General features: G+C 47.5%; 1 protein-coding gene across 1 annotated transcript in view; it reads left to right on the forward strand.

Annotated features, from left to right (window-relative positions):
- The window catches only part of PIWIL1 (piwi like RNA-mediated gene silencing 1), a 368,470-nt gene that overhangs the window by 147,205 nt on the left and 207,337 nt on the right, over positions 1 to 13,928 (forward strand). Inside the window, exon 11 of the mRNA XM_030218398.1 lies at positions 7,219 to 7,406. Coding sequence (XP_030074258.1) covers positions 7,219 to 7,406 — 188 coding nt within the window. The remainder of the gene's footprint in view (positions 1 to 7,218; positions 7,407 to 13,928) is intronic.

The raw sequence follows: 13,928 nt of genomic DNA on the forward strand, positions 1-13,928 counted from the left end.
CCCACGAAAGTGCTGACGACGGATGCATCTCGCCTGGGGTGGGGAGCTCATGTCGATGGGCTTCACACCCAGGGTCTGTGGTCCCTCCAGGAAAAGGATCTGCAGATCAACCTCCTGGAGCTCCGAGCGATCTGGAACGCACTGAAGGCTTTCAGAGATCGGCTGTCCTGCCAAATTATCCAAATTCGGACAGACAATCAGGTTGCAATGTATTACGTCAACAAGCAGGGGGGCACCGGATCTCGCCCCCTGTGTCAGGAAGCCGCCGGGATGTGGAATTGGGCCTGCCGGTTCGGCATGCTTCTCCAAGCCACATACCTGGCAGGCGTAAACAACAGTCTGGCCGACAGACTGAGCAGAGTCATGCAACCGCACGAGTGGTCGCTTCATTCCAGAGTGGTACGCAAGATCTTCCGAGAGTGGGGCACCCCCTCGGTGGACCTTTTCGCCTCTCAGACCAACCACAAGCTGCCTCTGTTCTGTTCCAGGCTTCAGGCACACGGCAGACTAGCGTCGGATGCCTTTCTCCTTCATTGGGGGACCGGCCTCCTGTATGCTTATCCTCCCATACCTTTGGTGGGGAAGACCTTACTGAAGCTCAAGCAAGACCGCGGCACCATGATTCTGGTGGCGCCCTTTTGGCCCCGTCAGATCTGGTTCCCTCTTCTTCTGGAGTTGTCCTCCGAAGAACCGTGGAGATTGGAGTGTTTTCCGACTCTCATCTCGCAGAAAGACGGAGCGTTGCTGCACCCCAACCTTCAATCCCTGGCTCTCACGGCCTGGATGTTGAGGGCGTAGACTTCGCTGCGTTGGGTCTGTCTGAGGGTGTCTCCCGGGTCTTGCTTGCCTCTAGGAAGGATTCCACTAAAAAGAGTTACTTTTTCAAGTGGAGGAGGTTTGTCGTGTGGTGTGAGAGCAAGGCCCTAGAACCTCGTTCTTGCCCTGCACAGAACCTGCTTGAATACCTTCTGCACTTATCAGAGTCTGGCCTCAAGACCAACTCAGTAAGGAATCACCTTAGTGCGATTAGTGCTTACCATTATCGTGTGGAAGGTAAAGCCATCTCTGGAGAGCCTTTAGTCGTTCGATTCATGAGAGGCTTGCTTTTGTCCAAGCCCCCTATCAAGCCTCCTACAGTGTCATGGGATCTCAACGTCGTCCTCACCCAGCTGATGAGACCTCCTTTTGAGCCGCTGAATACCTGCCATCTGAAGTACTTGACCTGGAAGGTCATTTTCTTGGTGGCAGTCACTTCAGCTCGTAGGGTCAGTGAGCTTCAAGCCCTGGTAGCTCACGCTCCATATACCAAATTTCATCACAACAGAGTAGTGCTCCGCACCCACCCAACGTTCCTGCCGAAGGTGGTGTCGGAGTTCCATCTTAACCAGTCAATTGTCTTGCCAACATTTTTCCCCAGGCCGCATACCCGCCCTGCTGAACGTCAGTTGCACACATTGGACTGCAAGAGAGCATTGGCCTTCTACTTGGAGCGGACACAGCCCCACAGACAGTCCGCCCAATTGTTTATTTCTTTCGACCCTAACAGGCTAGGGGTCGCTGTCGGGAAACGCACCATCTCCAATTGGCTAGCAGATTGCATTTCCTTCACTTACGCCCAGGCTGGGCTGACTCTTGAGGGTCATGTCACGGCTCATAGTGTCAGAGCCATGGCAGCGTCGGTGGCCCACTTGAAGTCAGCCACTATTGAAGAGATTTGCAAGGCTGCGACGTGGTCATCTGTCCACACATTCACATCACATTACTGCCTCCAGCAGGTTACCCGACGCGACAGTCGGTTCGGGCAGTCGGTGCTGCAGAATCTGTTTGGGGTGTAAATCCAACTCCACCCTCCAGGACCCGAATTTATTCTGGTCAGGCTGCACTCTCAGTCAGTTGTTCTTCGTAGGTCAATTTTCTGTTGTACCCTTGCCGTTGCGAGGTTCAATTGACCTGGGTTCTTGTTTTGAGTGAGCCTGAGAGCTAGGGATACCCCAGTCGTGAGAACAAGCAGCCTGCTTGTCCTCGGAGAAAGTGAATGATACATACCTGTAGCAGGTGTTCTCCGAGGACAGCAGGCTGATTGTTCTCACCTACCCTCCCTCCTCCCCTTTGGAGTTGTGTTTCATATTTTATTGCTTGTCATTCAACTGGCGGGAGCGGTCGCGCACGGGCGGGAAGACGGCCGCGCATGCGCGGTGGGCGTGCCCTGCGTGCCGACCGTCCCGCGAAGCCTTTTCCGGTTGGTGGGGGCTGCCGCGGACGTCACCCAGTCGTGAGAACAATCAGCCTGCTGTCCTCGGAGAACACCTGCTACAGGTATGTATCGTTCACTAAGTGGGCCATACTACGTCTCTGGTGAGAGTCACTGGTGAGCTCAGATGCTGGTATATATATATATTAAACTTTACGTGGGCCATACCACTTCTCTGGTGAGAGTCGCTGGTGAGCTCAGATGCTGGTATATATATATATATATATATATAAAACTTTACATGGGCCATACCACTTCTCTGGTGAGAGTTGCTGGTGAGCTCTTATACATGGCATTGCCATTGTTTAAGCGCATTTAATGAGTGCTTTGTGGCTGCTCTGATTCCATGAGGCACAGAAGGGTGGTCTTTCTTTATTTCTTCCCTGCTTTGTTAGTCAAATACTGAAGCTAGGGTCATATGGCCAGGGCTCTCATTGGCTCTCTATTCTTAGAATTTTCTCAGTCTCCACCTGCTGGTAGGCGTACACAACCCATCAGTCCAATCGTGGTCCGGTCCGGAGGGACTAAATGAAAGCAAATTAGCAGGTAAGATCTAATTTCTCCTTTAATGTCAGAGAAGGAACGTGCTTCCTGAGAACTGCTTCGTTGATGAGAAAAACTTATATAACTCTTGAACTGTTCCAAAGAAAGCCGATGGTCTCATCGTTCACTTTGGCAGCATAATTTACAGCTACGTTCAGGCTGTGAACTCTACATGGAGTGTAGAAAGCACAAGGATTCATGTTTAAAATCAGCCTCTGCAGCCCATTTCTTTTCTCTCTCATATTGGCTCCATTGTCGTAGCCTTGACCCCTTATATCACTAGTATTAAGATTCCAGGTGTGCCGTTGATTGACATTTATTGACACTAGGTGTGCAGTTGATAAGTGTCACATTAATCCTATCCTGTTGAGTCATGCACTTGTAGGAAGCCTAGGAAATGTTCTTCAGTGTCTACATTTCCTTCTTTGCAGGAAACAAAGTGAATAATAAGTCATCTGCTCAGTGTGACTGACATCTGGTGTACAGTACAATATTATAGAATAGTACTTTGCTTTCTTGATTTTAGACGATCTTTTCAGTGAAGGCCTTGCTCAAAATTGTAATTATTTAATTTTGTATGTCTTTACTCAAATAATAGATTTTGGATTCCAGTCTTATGGCTCTCCTTAGATGTCATGACAGAATCAAACTTTCTGAACAGTTAACTAGTTTAAGAAAGTTGCCGTTACTTCTTTTGAAAAGCTTATCAGATGAGCCTCATAGAGCCAGGCATTGAGATCTAAGAAATTTGATTATTTCGATGAGCCTTGCAATCACATCTGACCAATCCTTTTTTTTCTAGCTCATACAGCCTTTGATGATGTGAATTAAGAGTTTTGTTGTTGAGATCCTTTTTGAAGTCTCTCCACATTTTTGAATGTTTCATGAGCCAGACTTGTTTCATGTATATGGGGTGCCTTGGATACTCTCCTCCAGTTGTTGTAGCCAATCGATATAAAATTACTGGATGATTCGTTTGGATCTGTTGGTGTAAACAGTTTGCAGCATAAAGAGAACATGTCTGTGGAAACTGAGTACAGTAACTATGGACTTGGCAGTAGTTCACCATTTTCCATTTTTCGGTTGTAGTATATATCGTTTAACTTACATCCACTAAAGTTTGTGGGATGTAAAATGCCTTTCTTTTGAACAGGTCCTGGTTCTGTGAGAATAATTCTTATTTTGTCAATGAGGTTTGGCCATTTTGCTGGATCAGATAGCTCAAGTTCCAATGAACCTGAAGTTGATGAAGCTAATGATGACTCTGGCCTAAGCTGTTCTTCATCAAAGGTATCTAAAGTGCATGGCGGCCCACTTTGCTGTTCCACATTCATTGCTGTTCAATTTTGAAAAATCATCATCAGTGAGAGTAAATGAACTGAAAGCTGCTGATTGTTGGTTGGCAATGAGCGTCTTCGATGGGCTTGCTTCAGAGGTACTTGTACGTGGTTTGTCGTCTTCCTCCTCCTCCTGAGAGTTCTCACCAGTCACTTTTAATCATTTGATAAAACTATGTAGTGCTCCTGCTTGCCTCTGGATGGCCTCTTCTTTTGCAGCTTTTCTTTTCCTGTTTTGTCAACTTGATAGTTTCTTTTTGGTTGCCATCACAACCACAAGTTTGTTTGAACACTCAAAGAAAAGCTCTTGACCTTTAAACTGAAAAAACACCAAACGTCATTTTTGTAGGCTTGCTTCTGGGATGGTTTGCATTAATTACGCTCCCTATACTCCCACCCTCTTTGGGAAACTGCTTTGCTACATCCCACTTGTTCTAGTTGGTCTGGTATAAATGCTAAGAAAGGAGAATTGTCTTACCTAATTTTGTTTAGCTCTACCAGACTAATCCAGACACCGTCTTTTATTAGGTATTGCTCTTTCTTTTTTTCTATTCAGGGTTGTTCTCTTGATTATTTCATAGGATAGACACTTTCTGTGCACATTCCTCAGCCATTCTTACAGTTATGAGGAATCTCTTGACCAAGTTGGTAAACTATGCATCAGTGAGTATAACTACTTTATTATGACAGATCCTGAGCATCTTCTGTGCTCCTGGAAGTGTGAACTTGAGGGCCACTGAATTGCCATTCAAAATACTGAACATTGTATCACTGCACAATACCTTAATGGGATGAATTACTTGGAACTACTTTGCATCTCCATCCGCTGGTCGACAGACAAACACCCAATTGTTCTGGATTGGTTTGGTAGAATTAAAGGAAAGAAAATGATCAAGTAAGACACAATTTCTCCATTGTGCCATTTTCCCCCAAACCAGATGCCTTTTGAGGTCGCCTGCATTGCAAGAGAGCCTTGGCTTTCCATTTGGAGCAGACTAAAGCCTATAGAAATTTCACTCATCTTTTGTTTCTTTTGACTTAGATTTATTTTTTTATTATTTTTTGTTACATTTGTACCCCGCGCTTTCCCACTCATGGCAGGCTCAATGCGGCAGGCAATGGAGGGTTAAGTGACTTGCCCAGAGTCACAAGGAGCTGCCTGTGCCGGGAATCGAACTCAGTTCCTCAGTTCCCCAGGACCAAAGTCCACCACCCTAACCACTAGGCCACTCCTCCACTCCAAGGACAGATAGGATGGGGGCTACTATTGGTACAGGCACTCTCTCAAGTCCACTAGCAGACTGCATCTCATTCACTTGTGCCTTGGCTGGGCTGACTTTGGAGGTCATGTCACAGTGTCAGAACCATAGCTTCATTAATAGCCCTTTTGAGATAAAACCTCCATTGAGGAGATTTCCAGAGCTACAGCATAAACCTCAGTGCATGCATTCGTATCTCACTATGTTATAAAATAGGATTTCTACACGACAGCTGGTTTGGTCAAATAATCCTTCAAAATCTATTTGGGTCTAGAATCCAACTCCACCCTCCTAGGCCCATTTATTTTGAGTTCCAGGCTGTGAAAAAAAATCATTTGGCTGATGCTCAGTTCAATTTCTGGGCCTTGCCTATTGAAGGCCTTAGTTGCATTCCCCCTTTTTCTTTTGACACTCTGGGTAGCTAGGTATGCTTAGTAGTAAGAAGATACCTCAAGAAAGCGGTTACCTACCTATAGCAGGTGCTCTCTGAGGACAGCAGGATTAATATTCTTACTGTCCTACTCATCTCCATTTGGAGTTGAATCCTACAAGCTATGACATTAGACTGAGTTGGTCCTGTGCAACAGTGAGTGGGGAAAGCATGCGATGATTCACCAAAGATTTCTAGAGAAGACATTGGGGAGCATTCCTGCTCAACGCCCTTCGGATGATGTAACCTAGTTGTAAGAATATTCATCCTTCTGTCCTTGAATACCTGCTATAGGTAAGTAACTTTGTTTTTTCTGAGGACAAACAGGGCTATGATTCTCACATGTGGGTAATGCAACCTGGGTTGTCCAGTCCAGAGCTTTTAGAGAACTCTTTGGAGTGCGAGTCATGCTCCACCGTACATGTGCAAGTGCCTTCCCATCTGTTGTGACTGCGCAGGACGACCAGTTCTGTTTTTTCCACGGTGACGAGTGGACGCGTTTTTCTCTTCACAGCTGCCTGTTCTGTTCTCTATGAGGGTCACCATGAGGAAACACACCATCTACTATTAGCTGGCAGATTACATTTCTTTCACTTATGCCCAGGCTGGGCTAGCCCTTGAGGGGTCATGTCAAGGCTCACAATGTTAGGGCATGGCTGCATCGGCAGCTCACTTGAGGTCAGCCTCCATTGAAGAAATTTGCAAGACTGCAACATGGTCTTCGGTCCACACATTCACATCTCACTACTGCCTTGAGCAGGATACCTGATGCAACAGTTGTTTTGGACAGACAGTTCTGCAGAATTTGTTTGGGGTCTACAGTCCAATTCCACCCTCTTAGGCCCGATTTTTTCTTTTCCAGGCTACATTCTCAGATTGTATATAGTTTCAGGTTAATCTGTCTTTGACCTCACTGTTGGCATCGTCCAATTGACCATTGGTTATTGTTTTCAGTGTGCCTGGTAGCTAGCTAGGGATTCTCATATGTGAGAATCAGAGGTCTGCTTGTCCTCTGAGAAAGCGAAGATACTTACCTGCAAGAGGTATCCTTCAAGAACAGCAGGCCTTGTATTTTCACATACTCTCCCACCTCCCCTTGGAGTTGTTTCCTCTTTTCTTTTATGCTCTAGTATTGTACCTGTGGTTCTGTGCTCTCATAGTGGACGGGAAGGCACTCGCGCACCAAAGATCTCTCTAAAAGCTTTAACCCACATGTGAGAATATAGGGCCTGCTATCCTCGAAGAATGCCTGCTACAGGTAACTGTCTTCACTTTATTTCCATATGCAAAATGATGGCAGATTAATTGATTTTTTTTTGTTGATTTTGAACTGTTGCTATTACATGTTAGAAGTTTGTTGTAGGATTATTCATGGTTACCACTTTGTTTTTACTTCAGTTAAAATATAATCCTACTTTGGTTGATTGGTCTAAAGAAACCAGAGGAATACCGCTGATAAGTGCTAAACCCCTGGACAACTGGCTCTTAATTTATACACGAAGAACGTATGATGCTGCTAATTCACTGGTGCAGAATCTGTCCAGAGTTACAGATGCCATGGGTATCAGGATGAACAAAGCCATCATGTAAGTATATCATACAACTTTCACACTTAAGTCAAAAGAAATCTACTCTAAGTAACTGTACTGTTATGGTATAGGATTTGTATCTATATCTCCTTCCCCAGAAAGAAGAGGTTAAGCTGTTCCTTAATTCTATAATATCTGATATCAGTTCTGGATTCTTTTTATCCTGTTGTCAGATATGTAGCACATGGAAGAATTGTCTGTGCACATTCACTGTTTTTTTTCATCTGATGCCATTTCCTGTTTTTGCATAGGCAGGACTGTTTCAGAGGGAAGTATCGTAACGTTTTGTAAGGTACACCTGGTTGTGAGGGGGGGGGGGGTTAGTGTTGAGAAACCATTGGGGATGCTGGATTGTCGGAGGGGAGAGGGGATTCAGACTGGGAGATGCTTGATCTTCAGTGTTGGTTGGAGTAGGGGAAGAGACTTGTTTAACTCGCAGCTATGTATGGCCTTATAGCCTTGTGAGATCTGAAGGCCCTGTGAAGTAAACTTCCTCTGTTGGCTTCCATCTTGAAAGGCAGTAGCATGTAAGGAGTATTGTTTGCTAGACCCCTTTTCTGGTTAGAGGTTATATAGCAGGAAACGAGGACAGGTAAAATAGAGCAAGACAATTGTCAGCAGCTGCTATAGGCCACTGATACTTTTCTGTCTACGAGGGGCCAAACTTTCATGACACATTTGAAGTTTCTCCATAGCACAAAGTTTGGTAACCTCTGAGTAATACCTAGCCAGTGAAATGCAAGCTTCTCATTGTCCCTCCAGACCAGTCCAAGCAGGTATATGCTTGCCTACTAGCGAATGGAGACTGAGAACTACTTACTTGTGACATTACTCTAAAAATATCCTGTGTAGCCTTCTGCTGTCCAGCAGTTCTCAGTCTTTAGCAGATTGCAGGTTCACAGTCTGTGTAATCTAGATTATTCTGGTAGGTCTCAGGGACAAGGTGAGGACTTGGGCAGTTTAAAAAAAAAACAGAAGGCAGGTATAACAAGGATATTTTTAAGCTTAAGAAAGGGCAGAGGCTTGAACTGGTTTGTCACTCCTTAGAGCCTAAGGGTGCTACACCCAGGTGGCCTGGGTTCCTCCATCCCCTTTCAGTTTTGAGGGAATTTGGGCTACCTATGCCTCAGCCTTGGACCACTGAGTGCCCAAATCCAGAGCTAGTCAGCAGATTATGTATCTCTCTTTAAATTAGGTAGTCTAATAATTTTTATTAAAGAGAAAGTTGTGTTGATTTTTAAGAGCCCAAAGAGAAAGTTATGTTGATGGTTAAGAGGTAGTCTAATAATTTTGATTAAAGAGAAAGTTGTGTTAATGGTTAAGAGCCCATTTGTTGGATTGTGGCAGATGCTTTCCCCAAGGAATAGAGGTCTTGCGTCTTTTCACAACCACCACACAGCATGGTAGTGCAATGGAAAAAGATACAACACTGCTTGATTTGCAGCAGCCTGCAAATCAAGCAGGTGCATTCTGGGGCAGCGCAAGCAGAGTCAGGTGCAAAGGGTGACAGCAGTGCAGATGTGGGCCAAACAGCTGGTGGGAGGCAGTTGACTGACATAACTTGGGTCCCAATTTTGCTTGGAGCCATCTTGCCTTCTGTAGTGTTGGTACCAGGCCAGGATGACTTTCTGGTGTTGTTTCCCATCAAGTTGCTTGAAATACTGAAAGCAGCAAAAAACAGTGGTGAGCCAGGATCTACTTGAGCAACAGGGTTTTCTCTGGAGGTGTTTTTTGGTTGTTTTTTTAAAAACTAACACACCAGACTTTCTGTATGAAGCTGAGCCTTTGAGTTGATGGGCAGGTAACGTTTGTCACAGCCACCCTCGATGGACAATCCTTTGGTGGTTCAACCTCCTAGGATGACCTGAGAAGAGGAGCAGGATGAGAGACTAGGTAAAGTCCAGTGGGGGGACTTGGCGGAGACCTGGAATGATGTAAGCGTTGAGTTCTTGCTAGAAGACAAAAGTACCCCCAAGTGAAGATGCCATGGTTGTTTAGATATTTCACCAAGAGGAAATTGCCTTTCCTGCCGTGTCGATGCTTAATTCAGAGGATCAGCCTGCAGTCTGAAGGAGAAGTGCCCGCTGCTGGAAGGGATTGACGAGCCTTCCAAGACCTTACCTGTGCTTTCTACTGTTCCAATTCTTTTTCGCAAACTTAGTGGATTCATTCTGTTATTTAGGTGTCATTTTTGATTTGCATCTAACATTGAACAAGTTTCTTCAGTGTTAAGTTCTGGCTTCTATTCTTACACTTACTACATTCTCTTATGACCACAGATTGATGCTGTCCAAAAGAGCTTACTGGGAATCTACAAGAAATCGTGCTTTTTATTCTTTTTAGCACCTTTGCAATTATTTTCCTTTGGCCTTAACACTCAGAAATTACTAATTCTCAATTTAAATCAAATTTAAAAAAAAATACATTTACTTTTTTTAAATTCTTTATAAGTTTTAACCATCAATCACAAACATTACATCTTGTTAAGAAAAACAGAAAATAAAATCACACTGAAGTATCATCAAAAGGAATAATACAGTTCAAATTCTTTCTTACACCACAAAAATTTTAAAGATCAGGGGGCAGGAAAATATAAAAGGAGTCTAAATCTAAAGTGTATTTAAAGGTATACGGCCTGGGTTACATCGCGTGTATATATATATATATATATATAGTGAATTACAGAGTCTAAAAACACTGGGTCTATTTGTTCACTTTCTTCAACTCTATAAAAGATCTCAAATGTTCTGGATCTAGAAAAAAAATACTTATTATCAAGATACCGTATTTGACATTTGCAGGGATATGCCAGTAAAAAACTGGCTTCTAAAGCTTTAACTTCGTCACATTGAGCCTGCAAACAGGTGGGAAAATGTGGGATACAAGAGCAATAAATAATAGTCTCTCATTGCCAAGAAGGCTCGTCGTCTTTCCTGAGTAACCTTCACGACATCTGGGAATATCCAGAGTTTTTCACCATAAAATGGTTTAGCAACATTTCTAAAGTACAATTTTTTAACCATATTTAAATCTTGTTCGAAAACCAATGAGACAAGAAGAGTTCGCCTTTCAAAAATCCCATCATTAGACTGTTCCAAAAACGCTGATAAATCCTGTAGGATTAGCATTCCCATCTTCTCTCCTTTTAGGAATTGGTAAATAAAATATTTTATTTATAGGAAGAATTAAATTTGGTGAGACAGGGTCCCAGCACTTCGGTGCAGTCTCCTGGACCCGAGCAGCTTCCGACACCTCTACCGCCCCCCCCCCCCCCCCGTCTTTCCCGGCAGTGGGCCTGGACGAGTGCCTCCGAGCCATCCTTCTGGGGATCCTGGAAGGGCTGATGCGCCAGGCTGTGCCGGCGCCGGGGGTGCTTGCGCCCTCGGCGCCGTTGACTGTGGCGCCGGCGAGCTCTAGCCTGGTGCCGAGGCCGTCGACACCGCCGCCGCTTGCGGCGCCGGTCTCAACCGCCACGCAGGTAGAGTCGACGTCGATGGAGGGAGCTTCGTCCCCGCCGGCGCGGGAGTCCACCGCTCGACGACACCGAGGCCTCGGTGCCTCAACGTCGAGCCGGGCCCAGTTAAGGACTCAGCTACATGAGCTTATGTCCGATACCGAGGAAGAGGCCTCGTGGGGGGAAGAGGAAGACCCCAGATATTTCTCCTCAGAGGAGTCTGCGGGTCTTCCCTCGGACCCCACGCCTTCACCAGAGAGAAAGCTCTCGCCTCCTGAGAGCCTCTCCTTTGCCTCCTTTGTAAGGGACATGTCTATTTGCATTCCCTTCCCCGTGGTCTCTGTGGATGAGCCGAGGGCTGAGATGCTCGAGGTCCTCGACTATCCATCACCACCTAGAGAGTCCTCCACGGTGCCGTTGCACAATGTCCTCAAAGAGACACTGCTTCGGAACTGGATGAGACCATTATCTAATCCCACCATTCCCAAGAAAGCAGAGTCCAAGTACAGAATCCACTCGGACCCAGAGTTAATGCGGCCCCAATTGCCCCATGACTCGGCAGACGTGGATTCTGCTCTCAAGAGGGCACGGAGTTCGAGGGATACCGCCTCGGCGCCCCCGGGGCGAGAGTCTCGCACTCTGGACTCGTTTGGGAGGAAGGCCTACCAATCCCCCATGCTCGTGACCCGCATCCAGTCGTACCAGCTCTATACGAGCATCCACATGCGGAACAATGTGAAGCAACTGGCGGACCTGGTCGATAAGCTCCTGCCGGAGCAGTCCAGGCCTTATCAGGAGGTGGTCAGGCAGCTGAAGGCGTGCAGAAAGTTCCTGTCCAGGGGTATTTGACACCTGTGACGTGGCATCTCGTGCTGTGGCCCAAGGTATAGTGATGCGCAGGCTCTCATGGCTGCGTGCCTCTGACCTGGACAACCGCACCCAGCAGAGACTGGCCGCCGTCCCTTGCCGGGGGGATAATATTTTTGGTGAGAAGGTCGAGCAGCTGGTGGACCAACTGCATCAGCGGGAAACCGCCCTCGACAAGCTCTCCCACCGGGCACCTTCAGCACCCACCTCAGCAGGTGGACGTTTTTCCCGGGCCCGGCAGGCTGTGCCATATTCTTTTGCAAAGCGTAGGTACACCCAGCCGGCCCGAAGGCCTCGTCAGGCACAGGGACAGCCCCAGCGCGCTCGTTCTCGTCAACAGCGTGTGCCTAAGCAGCCCCCTGCGCCTCCACAGCAAAAGCCGGGGACGGGCTTTTGACTGGATCCACGAGAACATAGCCGCCCTCAAAGTGTCCGTACCGGACGATCTGCCGGTCGGAGGGAGGTTAAAATTTTTTCACCAAAGGTGGCCTCTCATAACCTCCGACCAGTGGGTTCTCCAAATAGTGCGGTGCGGATACGCCCTGAATTTGGCCTCCCTGCCTCCAAATTGTTCTCCGGGAGCTCAATCCTTCAGCTCCCATCACAAGCAGGTACTTGCAGAGGAACTCTCCGCCCTTCTCAGCGCCAATGCGGTCGAGCCTGTACCACCCGGGCAGGAAGGGCAGGGATTCTATTCCAGGTACTTCCTTGTGGAAAAGAAAACAGGGGGGATGCGTCCCATCCTAGACCTGAGAGGCCTGAACAAATTCCTGGTCAAAGAAATGTTCAGGATGCTTTCCTTGGGCACCCTTCTGCCAATGATTCAGAAAAACGATTGGCTATGTTCCCTGGATTTAAAGGACGCATACACTCACATCCCGATACTGCCAGCTCACAGACAGTATCTCAGATTCCGCCTGGGCGCACGGCACTTTCAGTATTGTGTGCTGCCCTTTGGGCTTGCCTCTGCCCCACGAGTGTTTACAAAGTGCCTCGTGGTGGTAGCGGCGTACCTACGCAAGGTGGGAGTGCATGTGTTCCCATATCTCGACGATTGGCTGGTCAAGAACACCTCGGAGGCGGGAGCCCTCCGGTCTATGCAGTGCACTATTCAACTTCTGGAGCTGCTGGGGTTTGTGATAAATTACCCAAAGTCCCATCTCCAGCCAACACAGTCTCTGGAATTCATAGGAGCTCTGCTGAATACCCAGACGGCTCAGGCCTTCCTTCCCGAAGCGAGGGCCCACAACCTCCTGTCCCTCGCTTCGCAGACCAGAGCGTCTCAGCAGGTCACAGCTCGGCAGATGTTGAGACTTCTGGGTCATATGGCCTCCACAGTTCATGTGACTCCCATGGCCCGTCTTCACATGAGATCTGCTCAATGGACCCTAGCTTCCCAGTGGTTTCAAGCCACCGGGAATCTAGAAGATGTCACCCGCCTCTCCACCAGTTGCCGCACTTCACTGCTCTGGTGGACCATCCGGACCAATTTGACCCTGGGACGTCCATTCCAAATTCTGCAGCCCACGAAAGTGCTGACGACGGATGCATCTCGCCTGGGGTGGGGAGCTCATGTCGATGGGCTTCACACCCAGGGTCTGTGGTCCCTCCAGGAAAAGGATCTGCAGATCAACCTCCTGGAGCTCCGAGCGATCTGGAATGCACTGAAGGCTTTCAGAGATCGGCTGTCCTACCAAATTATCCAAATTCGGACAGACAATCAGGTTGCAATGTATTACACCAACAAGCAGGGGGGCACCGGATCTCGCCTCTTGTGTCAGGAAGCCGTCGGGATGTGGCGTTGGGCTTGCCAGTTCGGCATGCTCCTCCAAGCCACATACCTGGCAGGTGTAAACAACAGTCTGGCCGACAGACTGAGCAGAGTCATGCAACCGCATGAGTGGTCGCTTCATTCCAGAGTGGTACGCAAGATCTTCCGAGAGTGGGGCACCCCCTCGGTGGACCTTTTCGCCTCTCAGACCAACCACAAGCTGCCTCTGTTCTGTTCCAGACTACAGGCACACGGCAGGCTAGCGTCGGATGCCTTTCTCCTCCATTGGGGGACCGGCCTCCTGTATGCTTATCCTCCCATACCTTTGGTGGGGAAGACCTTACTGAAGCTCAAGCAAGACCACGGCACCATGATCCTGATAGCGCCCTTTTGGCCCCGTCAGATCTGGTTCCCTCTTCTTCTGGAG

The sequence above is a fragment of the Microcaecilia unicolor genome, chromosome 11 (genome assembly GCF_901765095.1).
Source record: "Microcaecilia unicolor chromosome 11, aMicUni1.1, whole genome shotgun sequence".
Lineage (NCBI taxonomy): Eukaryota > Metazoa > Chordata > Amphibia > Gymnophiona > Siphonopidae > Microcaecilia > Microcaecilia unicolor.